Below are 26,792 nucleotides of genomic sequence, written 5' to 3'. Positions count from 1 at the left end.
CTGGGGTTTTTGAAAAAAAAAAGGCCTTTTTATCAAATTATTGGTTTCTAATGTAATATTAATTACGAGCAAATCTTTTAGTTTTTGGGATGTGTGTAATCTGAGCATATGTTGCCTGTGAGTCACTGATAGTTTAGAGAGAGATACCTATACTAACTGTTTCCACAGCAACACACAAGCTTAGAGAAACTACACATTCAGCTATTGAGATCTGTTTACCTTTGTTTCTCTCTCTCCAAACGTAATCTCTCTTTTTCTACTTGCTCTTTCTGATGTCTCCTCCACTCCTGATGTTCTAACAGTTGTTGCTGCTGCATACAATATACAGAGAGAGTTTGAAATGAGCAATATTATTAATATTATCATGAAGAAAAGGAAGAGTATTTCATATTGGTAGGCATGAAAATAATATCATGTTTTCATACTCAAAAGATATATCAATATGGTAGGAAGTGGTATTTCAGAACAGTATTATCATGATAGAAAGATATGAATATTTAAATAAATTCAAATATAATACTACTTTTCCCATTTTAACTTTTTCAATGATTAGGGGTGGGGGGGTTCATTCTGGAAAACTGGTGTTTTAGGGATTTTGATAGATCTTGATGAAAGGTGTTTGGCACAATTTTGAAAATGAAACAAAAGCTATATATTAATGAAAATATGACGTAATGAAATCTATATGGATTATACTATGGTGTTACCATACTGGGTACTATACCATCCTTCTTATAATTACTCTTTATTGCAGAAATGGCATTTGTAATTTGAGAATCACTAAGGAAATCATTTTGTAATGCATCGTGCACCTGCTTCAATTTCAACTCTGCACTGCATCTTTGGGCTTTACTGTGCTGTTAGTTTCACATAATATTGAAACTAATGATACTATAGTGTCCGTTGTTTTATGTTTTATTGTCATTGCAGTAACTAATTGATGAATCTCCGATTCAGCTGGTATATCAAATCAATTGGGATATCTTCGAATAAGTTCTTCCCTTATTTGATCTGGACCCACAGTTTAGTTTAATTGCTACACTTAAATCATCACATATACAACCACATCTAGAACTTTTCTAGAATGTTTCATTGCTACATCATTTTACTTTAGATTTACAAGTTAATTTCTCCATGAGGGCTCTCATGGGCTCAGATCAGGTCATGGGTCCAGCAACCTAGACTTCGGAAATAGTGCCAAACGTCTTCTTTTTGTCTAATTGAAACAACCCAAATGTTTCTGGAATTACTCACTTTCTAGGTTTCACATTAAGATGCCTTGCTGGCTCGTGTGGCAGGTATTAAAAAACAAATAGTACAGACATCACATATATACATACATATATATACATGTTCTTTTGCTAGTAAAATTGGTTTCTCTAGATTTGACTGAGTAATAATAATAATCTAACACAATATTTATAAATAATCTTTTAACCTTTCACAAGGTTTTTAACATCAATATAAGTACTACAATTAAAGTTTTCCACAAAATCCTTCACTTACCTTATATTTTCTGACCTCTAAGTTATATGTGTAAATGTAATTTTCATTACAATAATCAGATCCAAGAATAATATGACAAATGAACCAAACAACTCATAAAATAATTAGGTTTGTGGATTTTGATCACAGAATAAAATTTACTCTTACTATTTATAGAGAAACATTACTTCTAACAGAATAATAAAATGCTTTTTAAAATTAAAATTTATTGATAAATTGTCAATCATTTCAAACATTCATCCAAAATTCTGTAAATCTCTGACAATTACATTAGTTAAAGAAAAAAATCCATTTAACAATAATTAATGTTATAATCCAAAGTGCTTTTATGTAATTATAGAATACAACTTTTGAAATGACTGAATTTTATTTCTACATATTTTGTAACACATCAGATAAGATAGTTGTAACTGAAATACTTTAAACAACTTAAAATATTGATTGTATATGGTTTTATTGGCTCATAACAACCCTCTATCTCCCCCCCACCCACTAGTAAGATAAAACAAGTTATCTATGATGGAACAAAGTTGGACTTGGAGGATTTTTACCTTGTCTTGTTTCTCTTTTGCTTGTTTTTTGAACTGTTGGAAACTGTGCAGAGCTGACCGCTGGTTCAGTGAAGTCTGTGTAGAGCTTGGACTGGTACTGACTGGCTGAATAAGACTTGACCAGGACCTAAGATTTTTCAGTTTTGATTTACCCTGTTAGATGGCAAACAACTAGAATTTGTAAAGATCTCTCACATTAGAACAATGTCGATAATGCTACAAAATATCATAGTAAATAGTTAAATTTTTCTCTCTCTCACTTTAACCCTTTCACATTTTAGAGAGTTTCATCCAAAATTTAATTAATCTATTTTATTAACAATGTATACAAATGAACTTACCATCAAAATGTAGGTAATAAACCAAGTTTTAATATTATATAACTTTTACATTTTTGATTTTATAAGGAAATATTTTTAACAAATCTTCAATCTCCTCTAGTATGAGAATCGTGACATTTGTTCTCTAGGTTTTTTCCCTTCTCTAATTTACTTACTACCCCTCCCCGAAGTACAGAATTTAGTGTAAATTACTCATAATAACATTGATTTTACCAAAGCAAAGTCTAATTTTATAGTCTTCAATGTTATTTGTTTACAGGGTCATAAACTAGAAAACAGACCCACTTGCAACACCCACCTGTCACATTCTCTTTCTCTCATGGTGTTCAGGTCAAAAAGCTTAGGGAATTATTGTAAGGCTCTTATGTCATAGTTAGAAAGCCAGTTGAACTATAATAGTTGTAGGACATTGTTTGCTCATGCATGTTATTATTATGTGTTCTTAGTTGCATTATTTAAGGAAATAAAAATCATTTAGTGTACTAGTACCATTAGTATGAAAAAAGTAGGTTTAAATTTCATTTGTAATTGACAGAAAAAAACAAGAGATCATAGTTAAGTATTATATTCCTTGTTTTACATGTATATTCTTTATTTAGTATTATAAAATCAACTAAAATGTAAGAATTAGAAACTTATTAGATTAGATAAGATAATGAAAAATAATAAAAATTCTTCAAGATGTATGTTCTGAGCAGCTTGTGTGTTATATCATTCAGTACAGTAATGTTGATCTACTAAGCTTTTGCCAAGTGATTTACAACATGTGTGGCAGGGTTATTAATTAGACATTGTTCAAATGGCAATAAAACCCAATAAAATTAAGTAGCAACAGATGCAGACTGTTACAAGCATTAAGCTATTTAGGATAAACAATTGTAGTTTCCTGCAGTAATTCTAGAAAGAAAAAAATGTAATTTAGATTTATTTCTTATTTTTTATGGTGGTTACAAGGTCAGTCAAATCAACCATGTCTATATAGAGTTGAGACAGAGAAAGTAAGAAATAAAGTATGAAGCTTTACTGAAAAAGAAAAAAAAAACGTTGGTATTTATCAAAGAGGTTTTTTTCAGATGAAGAAAAGTATTTTTAATTTTAACCTGAAAATCACTTTGCACTCTGAGCAGTCAACACCCTGGTTCCAAATATTCACAGACAAATCAGTAGTAGAAATAATTAATTTACAAATCTGATTTTTATATACAAAAGACTGGTAAAGTTTTCTGAAAGCTTGCCAAATTTCATGAAGAGACACAAAACATATCAAACATTATTGTATGGAAACTCTGATGGTTACAAGGTCAGTCAAATCAACTGAGCCGGTAAGGAAAGAGGTAAATGGGTAACCAAAACAAAAAAAATTGTATACATATTAATAAATACCTGTATATTAGATTATCTGAATGTTTTTACAACATACTGTTCAAACATATTTTTAAATGTGCCCCTTCAATGTAATGATGGACATTTAGTTATAATTTACTTTTCTGTTGATTTCATTGGGTTATAATATTTTATGAACCCCATAGATACTAAACCTTAATGATGTTTAGTCTTTGTTTGTTATAGCTGACATCATTTAGATCTTAATAAATTCAACTGTTTCATTTCTAAAGACAAATAGAGTTAAATTTATTTCAATTATTATAATATACACTTGAATGTGTGCTTTTTCTGTGGGTTTTATGTAAGTTACAACTAACTTGAGACCAATAAAACAATCTCACATAATTGTATTTTAACTCTTTCAGTACAGGTTCAGTTCCTGAGACCGACCTCGTAACCATTTTGTGCTTGTTATAGTTTTCATGCTATAACTTTTAAATTAGTAAGCGTATGTTAACAAAATTTAGCAGATTATCAGTAAACATTAAAATGCTTTCATATGCAAAATATAAATTTTTCTTTATTAAGTCTTAAGGTTTGTTAAGCAATGTTTTTCTCATGTCTTTTTTCTTTTCGCATGTTGCTTATCCAATATGCAAAGTAATCTTCATTTTAAGATTAAAAATACTTTTATGCATCAGAAAATTTTCAAATTTCACAAGTGAAATCTATATAATGTTAAGAAAATTTTTTTATACCTTATTCATTATTTTCACTAACCAATCTCTGTACGGGTTCGGTAGATTTGACCGATCTTGTAAACACCACAAAAAATTAGGAAATAATAAATATAAAGTATGCCTCTTTTGTTTTAGAATGACAACAAATTATAACACGAAAACATAAATGTTAAAACTAAATAGCTTAAATCTCATAACATTATATATTTATTATATTGTCCTTTCAGCCATGCCTGGCTAACAATACATAAGTTACAATGATGCTGCATACGTGCTCTTATGTTACTGTATCCAATAATATAAAACTGACCTTTAGTATTTACAAAGTGACCTGTCTTGGCTGTGTTTTATTAGACTAGTGTTTTATAAAATACATCCACATTTCAATTATTATACATTATATACATATATAGATTTTTACTATTTAGAAATACGTTCTTATATTTATTTTTCTTAAAACATACAGTAACTAAAGAAGTAAACCAAACAATTATCTCTTCTAGTTATGACCTTTGTACTCGGTTGTTGCTTGACGTAGGTTGTTAAGACTTTTAAATTTTACATGTCGAGGATATGAAACGAAATAATTTTTTCTAAGTTTTATATATACAGTTGAATAATCAAAACGTCATAAATTACTATATCGATACCATAGAATTCCACTATAATTTATCAAGCTAGGTAACTAAGCTGCATTTAGGTCGAAAAAATATGAAATTTCGAGCAAACTAAAGACACAATCTACCTCCTTTAAATCTTGGTTCAAAAGAAAGAAATGGTGTCCTAAGAATTTAAAATGGCTGAGAAAGCCACTAGGGGGAATTCTGAGCTTTCGATTGGTTAATCACATGTCAAATATTGAAGTAAGTGTATATAAGGTACCATTTCCAAAAATGTTTGATTCAGTACGAGTGATATGTCAACAAATAGAAAAGATACGAGTTCATATTTCATATTCTAGCTTGTTAATATCGGTAATTTGAGTTCCTAATTTGTACGAAACTACAGAATTAATATTTTGACATCACAAACATCTAATTTGAACCAGTGCTGTATTCAACATACCACGTGACACACAAAAATCGATGTTTAACTGTGTTTTTTTAATATTTACTTTTAAATTAAGAAATTAAATAATGTATAATACTAAAATTTGAATTATAATCAACAGTTTGATATCAAACTTATTGACATAAATTCATGAAATAGTAGTTCCATAAAATTTTGAAAGCGAGTCAACAAACATGATGACATGGCCTTTGACCTACTACCCGTCTGCAGAGGGTTAATACAGTCATGAGACACCAATTTCAACAGACCTCCTTGGAAGTATCACTCTGTTTCTGTTTAGTTTTCTTATCTCCTGTTTCTCCTAACAGATGCTGCTGATTCCCTATAGGAAAAAAAATTTATTTTCACTATATATTAAACAACAAGACTGTAAAAAATGTTCAGATCTAGCTAATTAAAGTAATTAATTTCCTAATGAATGCAACTAAAACAATTATTTATTATAAAATAACTAAACAAACTGATCTACAACCAAAAACATAAACAACAAGGTGAGTGAATTTCATTTCCAAGGGTCAAGGTTTATTTTGTTTGCTATAGAGTACTTTAATACTCTACTAATACCACAAATATCCTCAACACACAACAGCTACCCTTGACTAGAGCAAAATTGCAATAACAATATTAGGTTAACAGTACTGTAGTTTTTTATGGCATTTTTATAAACATTTTAGATGAGATGTAAGGTTTTGTAATTGCACAAAGTTCAACTTAAAATAGTGAAAATAATTTTTGTAAGTCATTTTGTATCTTTAACTTGTAATGGAATTAGTTTTTTTAACATTCAAAAGTAAAATCTAAGTCTATGAAGTTGAGATGAAAATTGTTTGTGATGAATTCTTTAGTTATTAAAACTGATTCATTTTATTAAACATATCCATACCTGTATTTTCTGTAGAGAAGCTATCACTAAACATCTGTTCATTACATCAACAAACCTCTGTTTCCTTTAGAGAAGCTATTACTAAAAACCTGCTCATTACATAAAAAAACATGTATTTCTTGTAGAAAAGCAGTTATTGAAAATATGACTATTTACATGAACAAATATATATTTCCCATACAAACGTTGTTACTAAAAATATGTCCATTTAAGTGAACAAACCTGTATTTTCTGTTAAAAAACTATCATTTAAACCTGGAGGAAGGGTAAGGTCAGGTGAAGAAAGCTCTTCCATTTGTGTTTCATACTCCACACTAATTGTCCCTCTTAACTCAGTTTGTGGTAAAATGGAATCCAGATAGATATTTTTATTCTCTGAGGTTATTTGTGGTACAGATGAGGAGTTGAATACTCCAGAAGCAGAGGTGACAGGGCCAAGATCCGATGCAGAGGAATTTATCTGAGTTGAGTACAAACGTGGAAGTCCTGAAGAATCTGACTCATTTTCCACCAATTCATTCAGAGAAGGAATAGAACCTTCAAAAAAAAATTAATACATAACTTTTTATTTTTTAACCAAAATGACTGACTACCCAGTCTAGATGCCTGAAGATTGGATCAAATGATGAGATAATAAAGGAGAAGTATATTTTATTCAATCTAAAGGATTAACTATAACATTCCAGTTTTTAACAAATGTAACAGGTAATTTTACCAATTATTTAGAAGGCATGTGACTGTGTTACATAATTTTTAATGATTAGTCTCACATAACTCTACATATGTAGTCAGCAACACTTGAAAACTTTTCACTAATTGTTATAATCAATCATTCACTGCAAGGCACTTCTTACACCACTGCAATTACCTAGTGCTAGCACAGCTACTCAACACTGTTCAATGAAAAGAATGTCATTAAATGTCAATCTGCATATAAGATACTTAAAAGTCTGTGTTAGTTGATGCACAAACTAACTTGCACATCAACAACTATGAAAGGGCAACATACAGCAGAAGAGATACAGGCCAGCAGCTTGGCTCTGACTCAAAAGGTCCTTTTCCAGTGCTCATTTCAACAGTCAAATATCACAGAAATCCACAGGCACTACATCCAGTGACTTCACTATATGCCTTCATATGGATTAGCAAGAATATCCTATTTTTCTCAAGCTGCTTGAAGTATGTGATGGTTGAACAAGACGTATGATTGGAAGCCTTGTCTTGATGAACCCATACCTGTTGGCCTCATTTCCTGATGATTCTGTTGCATTATTGTTGTTTGGTGTAAACGGCTGGCCTATGTGGATTCCCATCTGTTACAAAATGCCACAATTTGCTTACCACAGCAAGGGTACAATTTGTGCATGTCTCTTTCAGGATGGTCTTGGTGTCAAAAGTTCATCCATTCCTTTGTTTTCCAATGCCATTAAGTAGAAGGAATATCCCCATCTTGGAAATTTTAAAACCCTGTTCTGAACACAACTTTATAATCTGACCGTATGAATATTTCGTGGCCAAAAGGCTGTTACACACCTTTCCCAAAAGCAATCAATTTTTGATAGCATCACATGACTACGAAACACCAAGCAATGTCAAAATGTAGTTTTGATACATGCCATTCCACTGTAACTTTACATCAGCTGTGGTTGTTATCTGACTTGCTAAATTGCATATTGAAAATCATTTTGACAGAAGGAACTTAAATCCTGTGCCCTTGTTTCAGTTCTGCACCTTCTAACATGAATCATTGATTAAATTTGGTAAATACAAATTTCAAAATCTCAGACAACGTAAAACTCCACTTTCTGACAAAAGAATAAAAACCATATTTCTTTCCACAAAGGGCTTGCACCAGCTGGTTAGGTATGGCCTAATGAAACAGTTGATATTTTAACAATATTTAACCAAGGAGACACAAGACTTCGAAATCATATGATCAATTACCAATTATTTGTACAGTTCACAATGTATCTGATGTTACAGCCCTTTTCAAACATTTTATCTGGCTTGGTTTAAAATTATTAGAGTTTATATTCCTCCTCACAGTAATTGCTGATAGAACTTTATTCAATTCACATGAAAATGGTAAATTGCTTAACGCCATAATGTTTGGCAAGAAAGTGATAGTGCTCAGATATCAGCTACAACAGGAGCACCAATAAAATTTCAGGAAAGGTTAGCACATACCTTTTGTCTCTGTACAGAACTAGAGAAACAATAGGGTACTACTTAAATTGAGTTATGACCTTAGGAATGAAAGGTTTTAACAGTGACAGGGAGCTTCCCAATTGGCAAAAACTGTAGACACTACTACTAACTCAACCAATGTATATTCTGAAAAATTTGCAAGACTAGTAGTAATATAAAGAAACTTTTCTTAATGGCAAAATGTCAGTTGAAGGATAGAAAATATGTTATTACAGCAGTCAAGTAATAGAACAGTTTTGGGAAAAGGGAAAAAAAATACTGGTAGTGCACAGCATACAGTTTATTGAGGCTGGTTTTGTACTTGCACTACCATGCTCTACTGATGTTATGCCTTTCAATATACTTAAAAATCAAGTTTAAGCTCTCACGAGTGTACAAGTTTCATCTCTAAATCTTTTACATCATAACATAACTCCTTATTTCCAAGAAATAACATCTCCTTCAAAAATATGCATATGTAAACACTATTTCAAACTGTTTCAATTACTTAAATCAATAATTAAGGTTAATTACTTCAAAAAATATGTACATGTAAACACTATCTCAAACTCTTTCAATTACTTAAATTAATAACTAAGGCAAATTACTTCAAAAATATGCACATGTAAACACTATTTCAAAATATTTCAATTAAATAAATTAATAATGCTAATTACTTCAAAAATATGCATATGTAAACACTACTGCAAACTCTTTCCATTACTTAACTTAATAACTAATGCTAATTACTTCACAAATATGCATATGTAAACACTATTTCAAAATATTTCAATTACTTAACTTAATAACTAAGGCTAATTACTTCACAAATATGCACATTTAAACACTATTTCAAACCTTTTAAATTACTTGAATTAATAACTAAGGCTATTGCTTAAAAAACATGCATATGTAAACACTATTTCAAACTGTGTGAATTACTTAACTTAATAACTAAGGCTAATTACTTCACAAATATGCACATTTAAACACTATTTCAAACCTTTTAAATTACTTGAATTAATAACTAAGGCTATTGCTTAAAAAACATGCATATGTAAACACTATTTCAAACTGTGTCAATTACGCCAATCAATAACTAAGGCTAATTAGAGTAAATTCACAGTTAATCACCATCACCTGAAAGTGCCAATCCTAAAACACTATTTTTTAATCCCTTCAAAACCATAGGGGATCACTAATATCCTTCTCAAAGTGAAATTTGATAATTTTGAGATCTGTAAAAAAAGATATAAAGTTCTGCCCTTCTTCTCTGTTATTTTTTTAAACTAAGAATGATTAACTGCCAATTTATTTACTTAAGCAATTTTTATTATATTTTCATTCAGGAATTTTTATGACTCATCTGTCACTGCCTGCTATCTTCAGTTGATAGTAAGGTTGTTTTTTTTGTTTGCTGATTCTTGAAAACTTTCTCAATTTTTACCAATTATTTTTATTGGTTTGTTTTCTTTGTTGGCTTATTCTTGAAAACTTTCTTAATTTTACTAATCATTTTGATGTTTTTTTATTTTAGTTGTCTATTCTTGCACTCTAATGATATTTTTTTTAGGTGTTAATATTAATTATAATTAAAAAGTAGTTCAAACTCATTGGCCAAGAGAAAATTGACCCAACAATAACTGATTTATCAAGCATTCGTTTCACAGCTCTTAAGGCTCATAATTTTGAATAGCCATGACTAACATTGCTGATTAGATGAAAAACTTGATCTAGGTTTACAATTTCATCATTAGCAATTTATTGTTTATTCCTCTTTTAATATTATAATGTTTTCAAAATATCAGCTTTTTATAAAAAATAAAAACAATTTCAATTGGCAAGCAAGGGTGTCTGGGGAATTGATGAAATATAATCTAGGTGAGAAAAGATTTTAGAACATAAAAATAGTAAAATATTTTACAAGTTTTCACAAAATTACACTCAGACATTTGGAATCTTATCTGTTCCATCTTAGCATTATTACCTCTGTGTTTACATAAAAACACAGTTGGAATAGAAAAGTTTCTATAACCTAAGACTGCTAACTATAAAAATAGTATATTCTATAATTTTAACTTTCTATTTTAATTAGAAGGAATCTACCATCATGTTTGTTTTCTCATGCAATTTTACATAATATATGTGAAAACAAATGTTTAGCATAAAATCATGTCTCACTTATCACATATTCTAAAAATCATTGTAATATAAAGTGTATTTTGCCTTAGAGATATTTTCACAACATAGTCTTATTTTTTAATGCCATAATCCAAGTTTTTTAAATGCATTTAATGTTTCCCAGCTATTTACATAATCAAAATAATTTCTATTACATAAAATGTGAAAAATCTAATAATGTAACCAGTGAAAAAAATCAGTCTTTTTGCTATTACAATTATAATAACTTTGCAGGAAGAACTTGAAAAACTGATATAAACTAACCCTTACCTGAAGTAGGAAAAGAAGGAATAACATTCTTTTTCAGTAGAGGAGGTGCATTCTTTATAACTGCTTGTGTCATTATCATTTCAAAAAACAAAAAAACGATCACTAACAATGTCACATTAAAAATTATCACTACAGTTTTATATGTAAATGTCATTTGCTAAACCTTGCAAAAAAATATAAAAACTGTTTGGTTTTACAGTAAACATGTTATAGGAGTTTCCAGGTTACTGCAAAGCTGAGTGAAAATAGAAATATTAAATTACTGGTTAGATTAGTGGATAACCTGACCTATGACCAAAAATGCTGACTTTGTATAATATCAGGAGCTATTCTTCAATAGTAATCTACTGATTAGATTAGTGGTTAGCCTAAAATTTGTCCAAAAATGCTGACTTTGTATAATATCAGGGGTTTTTTTTCAACAGTAATCTACTGGTTAGATTAGTGGTTAACTTGACACAAATGCTGGCTTTATATGATACCAGGGGTTGATTTTCAACAATTAAATTAGTGATTAATCAGAAATCAAACCAAAATTGATCAATTTGTATAATACTAGGGCTACTTTTCAAAATGTAAACTGATAGTCAGATTAGTGGTTAACCTGAAACCTAGATACAAATGCTGATTTTGTATAATACAGGCCTCCCAGCAGCATATGCTGCTGCCAGCCTTTAAAATAAACACTAAATTTGACAAATTACAAGCTGAAATTTACTGAAATACAGGATATGTTTAGGAAAATCTTGCTTGCAGAGATGCTATATTGTGATTGGCATATAGAACCAAACATGAATATATATTTCAAGACAACTGAGGATAATCTTTCTTAACTTGTAACTGAGAACATTTATGTGTCACTGGCCACAATGAGTGTCTGTTTCAGGACACTTATGATAGTTTCAACTAATAAATTAATTTTTAAAGAGCAAGAAATTTATAACTGTAAACATAAACATAGTTTACTGGCTGAAGCATTGAAAAACAGACTGTTATGTTTTTTAAGTATTTATACAGGTTTTACAGAATAGACTTTTGAAAAAAAGCTTTAGAGGTTAGCTGGGAGGGGAGGGAGTAAGTGATGTATTTTCTTCCTACAATGAAAATACTTAACCTAATAACACAGAACTTGGAATGAACTTACTAAATGGTATCAAGCTTTGGCTAAAAGAAAAAATTAATATAATTTGATTTAGTTTAGAATTTTGTTTATGGTATAAAAATTCCAAAGTTTTGTTACAAAACATTTTTAATGGGATTTCAGAATATTACTTCCTTCATCTTATTTCAAATATTTCTTTTAATTATTCATCAAAAATTTTATATTTAATAAGTATTGTTTATCTTCAGTAAGTTTGTTCATTTATGTGTATGTTAAACTTAAAAATAATATTCATTCAACAATCATTTCAGTCAATTAAATGTTTTACTATTGCTTACTGTACTCAATAAACCTACAGCTTACCTGATGTCTTTTCGAGAAATTTCCACAGCTTTCAAATAACATAAAAACATTTTTAGGAATGACCAATCATCATAAGAAACTATAAAAAATACCCAGATCTTTGGTTTGTTCCTAAGTCTTCTAAACTTCCCATTAGATTCTGTTGCATTTCCTTGCAAGTGCTCCATCTCGTCTCTTTTCTACGAGACCATAATTACTCCTCATGCCACTTTATTGATTCTACATTAACGAAAATGATTTGTTATCTGCTCTACCCAATTATACTTAAACTTTATAGCTAAATATCACTTTCAGCTTTTTCAAAAAATTGTAATGTGATCATAATACAATTATCTGAAGAATGGTGGTTATATCAAGTTGCCCAACAGTGACGCTAATTTTCATGATGTTTTTAAATACAAGTTAAGATCAATGATTTTTGTAAAGCTGTCAAATGAATATAGGGAATCAACCAAAGTTTCTATCTCAAATTATTTTCTTTAACTAGCATGTGCTTACTCTCTCTGATTGCAGTTCCTGGTATTGTAAAGGTTGAGAAGCACTAGACAAGAGGAAAAACAGCTGATCAAAACCACCCACCATAAACACTTTGGCTACTTTTGTCAGACTGAATAGTGAAATTTCACTGTCACTTTTATAATGCACCCATGGCCCCAAAGTGAGGAGCATGACTATTTTTTCAGTAACTGGACATGAAACACTGGACCACACTCATCCCAAACAGTTATTGCAACACTGATAAAACATGCACCAATTCTGCCTTTAAGTACCACATGTACTTTTTCATTAAAATACAAGCTGATTGAACAAAGAAAATATAATAATTAAATTATTATAGTCAGCCATTATAAGAACACTTTTTGAGTACTATATTGGTTTATACAAGTTGCAAAAACTCAAAACAAATTGTTAACAAATATACACATATATTTTAACATGAAACTTCTTATTAAATAGCTTATGTTTTTCACACACAATTAGAATATAAATCATATATAACTATGCATACTACAACTTTGAAATCCACTAAAGTCTATGTAAAGTGGTTACTACCTTCTTGCTTGTAATTAGAATAGGAAGAACTGAGGCTGAGATCAAGTGAAGAGGACTGTCCACCTATGTCTTCATAGCTTTGGGGCAACTGCAAGTCTATAACTTCATCAGTTTGAAGAATATCATGCAGTTCTGGATGTAAAGACCGCAAGTGTGGTGGGAGCGCTTGATGATACACGAGTTGTTGATCTTCGGACTGCTGTAGATGGCATCCATGTTGAAAAGTACCTTGTATAGGAAGTTGGTTCTGTTTAAATAGTTGTTGTGGCAAATTTTCTTGACATATCTGTTGGACATTGACCTTATCCTCCAGTTGTCCATGTTGAAGAGGTTGATACAGTTGTTGGCAGTTCTCTCTATTATCAGGTACTACTGGTTTCTGGGAATTTATGACATTTTCAATTTGGTTACATCCATGTTGAATACTGTTTCTATAATCAAGTTGGCTATGCTGAGAAGCTCTGAAAGAGCCCTGGGTAAATTGTTTACTATGCTGTGATGGCTGAAAGAGATAAATAGTACTTAAATAGAAAATTCATTAAAAAGATTACACATTTTTATCAACTACGACATCTCGTTCCAAACCAGTATAAAGTTTTCCTTTAACAAGTATTGCTTAATTTCAGCACTTAAGCCGACGCATGCACGCCATACATATATAATGTTTGATATTCAAAAACCAATGTACAGCATAAAATAAAATATTTAAATAATAAAAAATTATCTAATGTTTTTTATTTGTACCTACACAAATGTCTAGAGTATATAAGAGTAATAACTTAACCCTTTCCAGACCAAGTGAGGAGGTGAGGGTGCCAATGGCATCTTTTGATCATTTTCTTTCTAAAAGTGGAGATACTTAATCATATAGCATTAAAATTAGTAATAACTTACTAAATAATATCTAGTTTTGGTTTAAAATTTCCTTTTCCTATCATTTTTTAGAATGTGAAATTTCAAAAATTGAGACACTTTTTGAAAAAAATGTTAAAACACTTCCTTTAATAATAGAATTTAATTTTTTATTGTTGATCACAAACTTTATTTGATATACACAATCAGGTTCACCTTCATTGATATTCATTAAAATTTTGCTTTTGATAATTTATTTTTGTCTATTGTATTAAACAACACTTCACACCTATAAACACTAAAAAAATAAACACAGCCAAAACTGACAAAGATTTATTGGCAACTGACGACCTGACCTGGTATCAGTTCAAACTAGATAATAATATTTTTGCTGAAAATATTCTAAGTCAAGATTGATTTATGTCTAAGAAATATACCTTCTTTTCAATAAATAACAAGATTATTTAACTTGTTAAATTGTTTGAATACGATAAACTTCTCTTCTTCTCATAGAAGAAAACTTCTGTAACTTTCAAACAAATATAAGTTAACACAAAAACATTTTCTGGGAAGAAAAACGCATCTAAAGAACATGCAAAAATAAATCCTTATGTGTAGTTTGTGTCCAAATATTCTAAACTTCCAACTAAATTCCACTGTTGTTCTTTAGGTAACTACATCTAATCTTTTCCAAAAAACCACAACTTGCTTTTAACCCAATTTTATTCATCTTACATTGATGTAAGTAGTTGAAAATCTGCTCTACCATGAAGTGGTACTTAAACTTTTCTTGTGGGTAATTTTAAAGAAGAGTTTCATTAGTAGCTTCTCATATCACATACTGTGAGATCATAAAAGGGTGTAGCAAAGATGTAATGCTAATAAGTTCAGAGAAATAGAAGGAAAATCATTTGAGAAACAAAACCTTGAGAATAAGTCATATGAAATAAGATTCTCAGCAATAATAAATCTATGCTTTGTGGTGGATAGAAAAAATAATGAAACAATCTACAAGTCCAATGTTTACAGGCAAGACTCCTCAGAGCTGTGATGAAATGTAAGATTGGAATTAGTTTTTTCTTTGTGAATTACATTAAAGAACAATTAAAGCATTATTAAGTAAAATACTACACAACATACAATCTATGCTGTGTCCACAATGATACCAAAACCCACTTTTTAGTATTATAAGCCTTCAGACTTACTGCTGAGTTACTGGGGGGGTGTACAAAATATTAATTTTAAAATATTTTGAGTAAGAACTATTTTTGTATCTAAATGTTTAAGTATGATATGCAGGTGTGCACTTAACACTTGAAAGGTGGTCACAGGTCCAGATAGGGTTAAATAGTATAGAAGAGAATAATGTGTTGTCTCTGTCAAGTCATCATTCGCTTAAAATACATTGTTAAATTATTTGATACAGGAAAAACATAAAAAATAAGATAAAATTTTATCTAAAATATTCTTTGAGAATATGCAAGAGAGTAATTTGTGTATAAAGGTGCAATGGAGGATAACTTCTACACTACTCACAAAAATTAAATGATAATGAGGGTTGTTTAAATTTGCATATTTTTATGTTATGAATGTTTTTCAGATTTAGAAAGCTTATTATTGTTGAGGGTTACACTAATCCAACCTAGGAATTGCAAGTTTATGCATCAATGATTTCTTATGAAAATAGGCCTTTATGAGAAATGACCCAAATTCTGCAGGGCAAAAAGCTAGTTTTGATTGATTACAAAAGATGGCTACTGTTAACATAATGCTATATTTGTGGATTATTTTGTTAGTATTGATTTTTGCAAAGAGTGTACAACTTGTTAGAAACCAGTTAACTGAAAGTGAAGTTTGCAGAGCTGTCACATTGCAACAGGAGGGCCACACCCAAACTGAGGTAGCACAGGTCATGAGGATGTCACAATCTGTGGTCAAAAGATTGTGGCACAAATACCATGCCACAGGAGAATACAACAGGAGGCCAAGCCAGGGTTGCAGAAAGGTTATAGGTGGAGTATGCAACCAATATCTGCAGAATTTAGCCCTCAGAAACCACACCAACAGCACTAGAGAACTCTGGAACAAGCTCCGGCAAGCCATTAGAGTGAGTGTGTCATGCTCAATGGTCAGGAACAGGCTCCATGAGGCTGGGCTCAGGATACCAGTTAGAACCTCCATACTAACCCCAAGGCATTGAATATCCCAGTCGGCATTTGTTCAGGAACATGTCAGCTGGACCCTTCAGTAATGGACCCTTTAACTGTTCACAGATGAAAGCAGGTTCTGTGTATCTTCAAGTGATCGATGTGTGAGGGTCTGGAAACATTAAGTAGAGCAATATTCAGCCTGTAACATTGTGTATCTGATATCTTTGGGGGTGGATCAATCATGGTCTCAGGTGGCATCTGCATACAGGGTCATACAGACCTCTATGTGGTGGATGAAGGATTCCTGACAGCAAGATTCTACATGGATGAAATCCGACTACCCATTGTTCACCTGTTTGATGATGAGCTCATGTATCAGCAGGATAATGCTTATCTTCACACTGCCAAAATCACAAAGCATGTTTTTCAGGATGAAGGAATAAAGGTACTGGATCTAAATCCAATTGAGCATGTGTGGGACTTGCTAAGGAGAGTAGTTAGATAGAGACAACCTGCTCCTACGACTGTCCAGGAGCTCAGAGCTGCCTTCATTCAGGAGTGGACTGTGATGCCCCAGCAAGTTATCTGAAACATCACCATCAGTACAGAGAGTAGGTACAGGGAAGTAAAAACAATAGAGGAGGACCTACCAGCTACTAAAAAGACTCATTTTGTTAAGTTTATCTTAATACATTATCTTTTCTATGATATTTATGCAAATATTGGCATCTTTTCATTAATTTTGCTTTTTTGTTACTTGTACATGAATTTTTCAAATTGCATAGTATTGTTTATTTGTGATATTTGTTAGAAAAAAAAAGTTTTGTCAATGTTGAACATCTTTCTGTGTTTTTGCTTCACATTTTTGAAAAAAACATATCAAAACCTCATTATTCTTCAATTTTTGTAAGTAGCATATTAAAAAAAAACTAGCATTTTGTAATAACTATTCCAAAACAAAGAGCTAACACACCTGAAAATCACTTTATTGAAAATATCACTTTACAGTTTCTGAAGTGTAGAAACCATAATACTCACTCAAAATCTCAACTTGCTTCAAATAAGAATTATTTTCCTATTTTCTTTTGTTCATGACTTGGAAAAACGTTTCGAATATTTCTTAAGAAGTAAAAGAAGAAAAACATAGTAATATGTATGACCATGTATCATACTAAGATACCATCTTTTCATATTTTTTTAAGCAATAAAATTATAGCTCAGCAGCAATTAATCACAAAAAATGTTATAACCACTGCTTTCAGAACAGGTCACGAAAAAGCTGTGGCAAAGAAACTCCAATAAGATCTACAGTAAAGAAATACAGATTACTTAGTAACAATGGCAAAATCAATAAAATTTATAACAGCATAATGTTCATATTATTAAATTACCTCATTTTGGTCCTTCTTTGGCTTCCGTCCAAATTCTGTGATTAAGTCAACAAAATCATCAATAAATATCACCAACCTTTTCTGAAACATCTAAAGCTAAACAGTAGGAATATAAAAAGCATATCATATAAAAACAAATGTTCACTTCAAATTTTTTTTTTTTTATTCAAAATAATCTTGTTAAATTTGATGCTCTTCATTACATTTAACTAAAGTAATATACAAAAGGATTAATTAAAGCCAATAGATAGTATTTGATGTTAATCTCCACATTGACAAATAACACATTCTTCGTGGATTTTGTACTTTATTACTGTAAACTTTATACTATACTAAGATTACGGTGTGCATTCCTTTTATTGTGGATTTTGTACTCTTTATTATAATGTGTGCATTATTTATATTGTGGAAATTACCAACAGGGGTTTTAAAAAGGTGGGGGATACTTTAGATGTCAAAAGATAAAAATAGGAAAAATTCATCAACTTGGGCAAATATGGAAAGATACTGTATTTTATGTGAAGACGGAAAGAGACCAGAAATGGAAGTGAACTAGTCCAATAAAATGATAACATTGGACTTACTTTGCTTGTTTTACAGATAGAAAGGAGGTTATGTACCTGTGGTGTTTATGGTGAGAGAAAGATGTACACTGTGATTCAAAATATGTAGTTATAAAAATGAACATTGCAGATTTCAATATTTATGACTAAGAATTCAAATAATCCATGTAATCTATAAGAAATGTTACTATTTGCTTCTGACAGCATACTATAATAAGCAGTTATTATATACTAAACCAATTACATTATTATTTAACATTTTTAAGTTCCAGTTCAAAATCAGGAAATCCATTATAGGTCTTGGGATGGTCCTAGATTTTAGAACTATAACAATAGCCAATGCAGGTGGTATTCACCATCACGTAGAATGGCTGTATTGTTGACCATCACCACCTTGGTGAGAGGCTACTTTACAACTGTGCATTTGACTGGCCTAGCAACAGAGAACTAAGTGAATTATAGAAGTTTGGCAAAGATGGCAAAAAAACAAATCAACCTCCAAACTGCACAAAGCTAAGTGGTACAAAAGATCTGAAAGTTTATGTTCTTTGTTAACAGGAGACTTGTATAACCATCTTCCAATTTTCTATCTAACAGTAACTCCTATTATTTTTATTTTCAGTTCAGTTTAACTCTTAGTATCTTCAATTAATTCAGCTTTCTATATTTTGGAACTTTTCTTTATCCATATCAAGTTTATTTACTTTATTAATCATTAAAAATGTTTGATGTTATTAAATATCACATGCAAGTCATATTTTATTTTTTCTGACAACAGGTCATTCACTTTTCTTTCAACCAACTAAATCTTGTTATTTTGCTTGATTTGTGCACTTTGAATTTCAAGTCTCAGGGTTTTACAGCTTAAGTATAGACACACAAACTGATGTGATGGCCAGGAATATTTGAGTTTACGCAAAAATGATGAAATTCTTCATCTTCTTTGAATTTTTTCTAATTTGTATTCTAAGTGAGGTATTCTACCTAAGAGGTTCTCTGTATAGTTTGTGTACTTATGGCACAAAGGAGAAGACTTGTGCTGATTTCTGTATGAGATCAGAGGACTAACAATAGAGCCCCTTGTTAAACATAGAGTGCTCTAAAGCACTTAATAAAGCCCTTCAGAGCAGAGTATCATGATCAGACCATACAAAGAGACTAAACTTTAGCTCAAGTTACTCTAAGATGCTGATGGATGCCATTACAAGTTTTCTGATTAAAACCATAGAGAAACCTTTCAGTATGCAGGTATAATGCGTGTTTGCTGGCCCTTTGAAATAGATCAAGAAAGTCATTGTTCTAAATTATTGACCCAAAGTACCACTTCTGTCTTCTGTAGGAAAGTTTCAAGCAGAGTTGTACATACAATGTGTAAAAGGTGACCTTTCCCACTGGCAGATCAGGTGATATCTTGAGGATATCCCTTTTGTTTCAATGGAAATGACAGGCAGTCACAAGAGTAGAACACACTTCTTGAGAGAGCTAGCATTGTTTTTTGTTTTCAGTACTATGTTTTCACAGTCTAGGACAGATTAAAAACTTAAAAGATTTAAAGAGATCAAGAGCTTCTTGATTATAGAGTTCTCTCTACAGTAAAGGTGCCATCCCTCATTCATTATACACATACTATTTTAATTATCCTTGTGTATGAAATAAAGACTGTTTCACTGTGTTTTAAATTGCATCCAGTCTCTTACATTCAAAAACTTAGAGTCAGATAATTCAGATTTATTCTGTAACATTTTCTGTTGGACCTCTTATTCTGTGTAACCTGCTGGACCACTCTTAGAGGAAATCAATGAACATAGAATAACACAAAGTAGGGGAAGGAGAAAGTTTTGGTACTATGACCACAGGGTTGTTATTTCAGTTTTCTGTTTTCTTTGATATGTGTATTTTTCTGTGCTCTCCTCTTATACTGCCAAGTTTAAAAAGACCTTGCCCTTGAAGAAATGGCACTTTCAATAAGTCCAACTTATGACCAAGGAAGAAGCACAAACAAATGAGGGTCATTATGGTTCAAAAAATACCTGGTGATTTTTTTCTCCAAAACTTTTTCAACTTTCAAGTATTTTTTGCAAAATTATTTCATATCTTTCTTTAAAAATTAATGGAAATTATACAAAGCTTATCTCTTTGATACACCAGTAGCTATAATTTCAGTCTATAAATTGATATGACTGTTTAGACAGTAACTGGATTTGACTTATTTCATTTATATGAAATTTACTATTATAATCTAAAGACTTTTTATGATGTTTGTTTGTCTTTGCATTTCTGTCTCTTTTATTACTTTAAGATTTATTTTGTTTGTCAATAATTGAAAAAAAGTTACAACAATGCATTACTATATATTCCAACTGTGATAATTTTTGGGATAAATAAATGATAATTCAACAATTTCAATAACATATATTGATAAAGGATGGATGAATTGGGCCAAATGAGAAGCTAGACGATTGGAGAAACCAGATCTCCTCACCAAGGACTGGACAAAAGCCAGACGTGAAGACGAAGGACGTGAAGTGCAGGATGTAGAACCAGTGACGGGGTTGACGAGGGAGGTTGGTTAATAAGGAAAGTGGTACTGGAGGGAATAATTGTAGGTAGAATAAATGAGGAAACCATGGTTAAGCAGGCCAGTAGAGAGTGATCAGAATGACCCGGCAAGGAATGGCATGGATTAGGGAAACTACCCGATGAAGTAATTGGATAGGAAGATAAACATACAGGTTGAAGACATCTATAGCAAAAGCCAGAGGATGAGGAACTAGGGACCAAAATAAGAGTAACTGGTGATTGAGGATGGTGGCAAAAACATTGATGTGAGAAACACCCCACAGACTGCAAAGCCACCAAAAACAAGAGGATGAAGAGACAAACAACTACATGAGGTAAACCTTGTCGGGGCAGGAAAGACGATCTGCCACAAGGTTGAAATCACCCGGGACATGACATGTAATCAAACAAATATGTTATGCATGGACCCAATATAGGAGATCCAATGTGTAAAAACAGAGAGATCTCGACTGGGTGCTGCCTTGATGATTAATATAAGCCACCACCATGGAATTGTTTGAATGGATCATTACCATATAATGTTTGGCAATGGGAAGAAAGTGATCCAAGGCCCAATGAATGGCTAGGGGCTCTAGGATATTGATATGTAAAGATTGTTCATCTAGAGAACAACAACCCAAAGCCTCCTGGTAATCGACCCATGCACCCCAGCTCTGATGCTTCTGTAAACAAGTGTAAGTTCAGACAAAGAGGAGAAATTGAGAAACCCGCCAATGTGCGAGTCTTGTCCAATTACCAAATAAGATCTTCTACATAGGAAGGAAGAAGGGTGATGGGAGCATCTAAGGGATCCCAAGCAAGGTTCCATTGATCATGCAAAGTCCACTGAAAGGAGAGTGTGTGCATGGCCTGAGGGGGATTAGTGGTGTCTATGTTGGTGATGTCTTGGTGTTTGACCTCATGATGAAATCTGTTACTAAAGCCCAGAGCAATATACTCTGGCAAATAAGAAAGATAGGCTTGAAGTTGAAACCAGGGAAATATATATTCATATGCATGGAGGTAGAATTTCTTGGTTATATTGTGGGTAGAGATGGATTTTTAGTGACCCTGCAAAAATCACAGCAGTATGAAATTGGCCTTAACCTATGACCAAATGAGAGGATTGCAGTTCCTTGATTTTCAGTTGTATTATCAACAATTTGTGGCCAACTTTTTCAAGAACACCAACCATTACTTGCTATCACTAAAGACAGACACATTTTAAATGGAGTGAGAAGTGTGAGCAAGCATTCATGTCACTAAAAATCCAGTGTTGCTGTATTCAAAACAACAGAATTGCAAGTTCTTGTTGGATACTGATGCCAGCAATAACTGAATCAGATTAGAGTTACTGCAGTTGCAGAATGGAGTAGAACATGTAATTATGTACGCTTATGGGTCCTGAATGCAGATACTGTATGAAGAGGAGAGAACTGCTTTCAATTGTGTTTTTCACAAAACATTACCAACACAGCTCATTATGGATGGACCATGCACCACTGAAGTGGCTTATGAATTTTAAAAATCTTGAAGTAACTCTCAATACCGTAATGCTGAATGGCATCAAATTTGATCTTGGGACTGTTGACCATGGTACATTTAAAAACAAAAGATTTGTTTCATTTCCATACTCACTATTTAAGCTACAGTTCCATTCTTTTCTTAATTATTCTTACCATTTTACATACCAGAAAGGGTTATTCAATTATTTTTAAGCTATTCTATTTTATTCCTTTACCATATTTCTTTCTAAAGAATAAAGTAGTTTAGAAAAAGGAGTTTTGTCTTGAGAATGAAGTGCTTTGCTCTTTTGAATAAGCTATTTGTTCCCTATATATATATATTAGAGAATAGTTATTACTATTCAAGTTTGTTGCCTGGAATTAAATGCATGTCCTCAACATTTCTGTTGTCTAATGACATACCCTTCTTCAACCCAACTGGCCAGCTTCCACAGCCAGCTCCACATACACTTCCTGCCCACATGACATGCACATCTTTTTATTTCATATTTATTACCCCACATTCTTTAACCTTTACCTTTCTTTTACATACTGAATATTATTTGAAAGCACTTGAGTTTCTTTTTTTTACTAATTCTTTCTTCATGGTTATAAATACTGATTATGTGATCATTGCTAGAGAGCATCTCATAATATATTAATCAGTTATTATTAAATGGTAATGTCAATCATTTTGCTCTGTAAGTATTTTAACAGAGGTAAGGAAAAGTTACACTGGCTTATTGATTTGCACACAGGTGAATTTAATTGGTTTTAAATTCTAAGATTAGATATAACATAAAAGTAACAGGAGAGTAAAAGTGTTTTAATAAAGAAATTTTCATTAATTTTCGTGTATACAGTTTTAACATAGAATGTTGATCAAAAAAGTCATTACGCTCCCTTTGCTCTAACTACTTATTGTTCCCAATCATTCACCTAAGGTACACCTTTGTCTTACCATAGGAAAGGTTCCTGCAAAGTTGTACATGTGTGAAGGTAGGCAGTGACCTTTTCCACTGGCAGGTCAGAGGACACCTAAATAATATAACCTTCCCTATGTTTCAATAAAAATTAGGAAGTTACATGGGTAGCACATGTGCCTTGAAAGAATTAACAGCACCCACCAACTGCCATCCATGCTACAGATTTATTGCCACTCTTATAATGCACCAAATACTTTGTGGTATTGCACAACTTTGAACATGGCTTGTCAGCTCTGAAATCCAGAGGTCTACCACAGAGCCAATATGTGCCCTAAGATAAAGGTATGCAAAAAATATTAAATACTAATAATCCCTTATAATTCTTTGAAAGATTGTTTTGGCAGAGTATTCAATTCCTTATAATGTTCTCTCTAAATTTTAGAAGAAACATTTTCCCATATTCTAGTTCAGAAATCATTATTCATTATATGCTATATTTAGGGCTGAGCTCTAGTTCCTATAGTAGTCCGTTACAAACCCTTAAAATTTTGGATGTGTTGCTACCCAACATTTACTTCACTATCTTTGTACCAAAGCATCAGAAAATATGTTTTACATTTCTTCCTGTTGCCAAGTCAACAATTTTTGTGAAATTTCGCCATATTTATATTTACTCCATAATTCATTTTTCAGTACAATAATATCTATACATGTACAGCACTGCCAATACATGCTGTACTTGTAGTCCTTTAATACCTACTCTCATACTTATTTGTATACAGGAGATTACTTTGTACTCTAGCAATTTATTGCAATACTAACATTCAATATATTGAGCATAACAACCAAAGGAAGCAAAGGGTTCATAAAATTACATGGCGAAAAAAAATCTTTATTTCTGTCTGTGTGTGTGTTACTGTCATATACACTCATTTATTCTTTAGTCATGCCTTCATACGACTGTTTTTATGCAAGCATGTGTCTTTCATACTTTTTACTCTGGTTATGTGCACATTTCTGTCTATGTAATAGTTTGTTCAGTTATAAATAATATAACAGAAATGGCTCATCCAATTTTCCTGTCACTTTTCTTTAATTTCTTTTTATCAAATATTAAGTAATGTCCTATCTTTCTGCTGCTGTTTGAAAAGTTTGTGAGCAGCATCAGTTTTTCCAGATACACTTTTCTTGCCACAATGACATCTGGATAAATTTATTTTGTGTTCGCCAAATTACTTGTGCATATGTCCAACTGAATTAAGTTAATGGCCTCAATGTAAATTAAACAAAATCCCATAAATGAATAAATATGACAAACTACTATAGAGAGAGAGAACAAAGCTGAATAACTTCAGACGTTAAAAGTATATCTTCAGTCTTTTCAAGCCAGAATTTAAATTAAAACAAACAAAACTATAGGGGCACTCAGTGGAGCACATACTGATCACTGATCATATTCAGCCCACACAAAATAAAAAAAAATGAGTCCACATGTTCATCGTTATCAATGGACATGGACCATTTTGGCAGGACAATGAGGAATAATATTTTACATATGTCCACCAAGTTTCATCAAAATCTGATAATTTGTGACTGAGTTACAGAGCAAAAACAGTGTGAAAAGATAGGGATTTTTTGGATTTTTGTTACCTTGACCCTCCAAAAACTAACTGCTTCTATGTTGGGTCATAGTCCAAATGTATACCAGCTTTCTTCCAAATCAATTCAGCCATTTTCAAGAAATCTTGCTAATACACACACACACAGGAGAAACACAAACTCTGTCACAATCGGTGACAGATGTAATAAAAATAGAGTAAAACTTGACAAAAAATGCCTTCACCACATTTCAGCCATACATCATGCAGTTATCAAATGTAAAGCAATAAGAAACAAAATAAATTATCTGATTATGAGATATGAGGATGACACACCAATACTATAGTACAATATTAATAACAGTAGTCTAAAAAGCATTACTGTAGGTTGAACAACACTGAAAATGAAAATTATGTATGCATAGCTTATATGTACTGTTCATAAAAAAATAAATAAAACAACAGTAATAATACAGTTGTTCAAAAAGAGAGCAGGAACATTCAACATGTGAATTTTTAGTATAACTGATCAAATAATGTTTATATTATATTTTATTTGTAACATTTTAACATTTAATTGTTACAATATAGTTGTTGCATAATCCTCACATAGTCAAATGTTTTTTATCAATTTAAAATTGTCTGATGTAGATCTTAAGCCAAAACATTAGAAATTCAGTCTTTTGCTTGAGAAGTGAAGGCATTCTAATTCTACCTCAGATTATATTTTTGTTTTAGCTAAAAAATGTTTATGAGCACTTTCAGAATAGACTTACATGAGCTAGAAACTGTCTCACTGAAAGTACCGAACTGCTCTCACAATTCACATAGATACAATTAATCAGGCCTCAACCAAAAGTCATTATAAATAGGTGGAGAACATTTATTGTTGACTCTACTAAATGTACAGTCCTAGATGTCATGAACATGTTAAGAAACCATTCTTAAAGGTTAAATCAATCTAAAAATAGAGCAAAATTAGGCTTATTTAGTGAAGAGTTTTCATCAAAACCATAAAAATGTTTTAAGAGTTTTCATTTTCCAAAGCAAAAACATCTCTAAACTTTCAGTTTTAAGAGAGAAATTGATCTAGCAAATTTTCTCCTGTTCAACGTTGCCACTAAACATCGGCAATTTCTGTACAATCAGCTTGTGACTTTATGGTTAAATATTAGGTAAACTTTACTGCATAACAAAGTTTGCAAATTAAAGACATTTACTCTTTACCCAAATTCTGTTCCTCACAGTATTTATTTCGTGATGAAGTCTCGTAATTTTTTAAGTTCAATGTAACCTTCAAGCACGCTTAATCACTCTCCAAGATAACTCCAAGTTTTGAAAAGACAATACCTTTCAGGCACAAAGTAATTAGAACCTACAGTTGTCCATGATTTTTTAGGATGTCAACAATACCAATAATGAAACTGCCACTGAACTGTAGAGAAATTCCAGAATTACCAATAAGACATATCAGAATTTTAAATTAAGCATGTGAAGCATGTCTATTATGAAACTACACGAGTCTAAGTTTCAAAATTATCCACATATTCTTTACGTATGTATATTACCACTTTTTTTTTGGTTTACAATTATGTGAGGAGTTAATTACATTAAAATTATGCTGTACTTTCTCTTTCCTTTAAATCAATCACTTTAATTACTTGATGGTGTAAT

At 31.5% G+C, this 26,792-nt stretch overlaps 1 protein-coding gene across 10 annotated transcripts in view; it reads right to left on the bottom strand.

The window, feature by feature from the left end:
* The window catches only part of LOC106459403 (bromodomain-containing protein 3-like), a 122,199-nt gene that overhangs the window by 7,545 nt on the left and 87,862 nt on the right, over nucleotides 1-26,792 (bottom strand). For 6 of the 10 annotated variants that reach the window (XM_013919020.2, XM_022385883.1, XM_022385884.1 and 3 more), the window contains 7 exons: nucleotides 17,968-18,002; nucleotides 13,575-14,076; nucleotides 11,057-11,119; nucleotides 6,641-6,955; nucleotides 5,784-5,857; nucleotides 2,058-2,210; nucleotides 220-311 (listed from right to left, as the gene is read on the bottom strand). In XM_013919020.2, coding sequence (XP_013774474.2) covers nucleotides 220-311; nucleotides 2,058-2,210; nucleotides 5,784-5,857; nucleotides 6,641-6,955; nucleotides 11,057-11,119; nucleotides 13,575-14,076; nucleotides 17,968-18,002 — 1,234 coding nt within the window. The remainder of the gene's footprint in view (nucleotides 1-219; nucleotides 312-2,057; nucleotides 2,211-5,783; nucleotides 5,858-6,640; nucleotides 6,956-11,056; nucleotides 11,120-13,574; nucleotides 14,077-17,967; nucleotides 18,003-26,792) is intronic. The other 4 variants (XM_013919019.2, XM_022385889.1, XM_022385886.1 and 1 more) reach the window with 3 other exon arrangements.

The sequence above is a fragment of the Limulus polyphemus genome, unplaced genomic scaffold, assembly GCF_000517525.1.
Source record: "Limulus polyphemus unplaced genomic scaffold, Limulus_polyphemus-2.1.2 Scaffold601, whole genome shotgun sequence".
In the NCBI taxonomy this organism is placed as follows: domain Eukaryota; kingdom Metazoa; phylum Arthropoda; class Merostomata; order Xiphosura; family Limulidae; genus Limulus; species Limulus polyphemus.
Note: the sequence above shows the minus strand (reverse complement) of the source record. Positions and strands in the feature narration are given on the sequence as shown.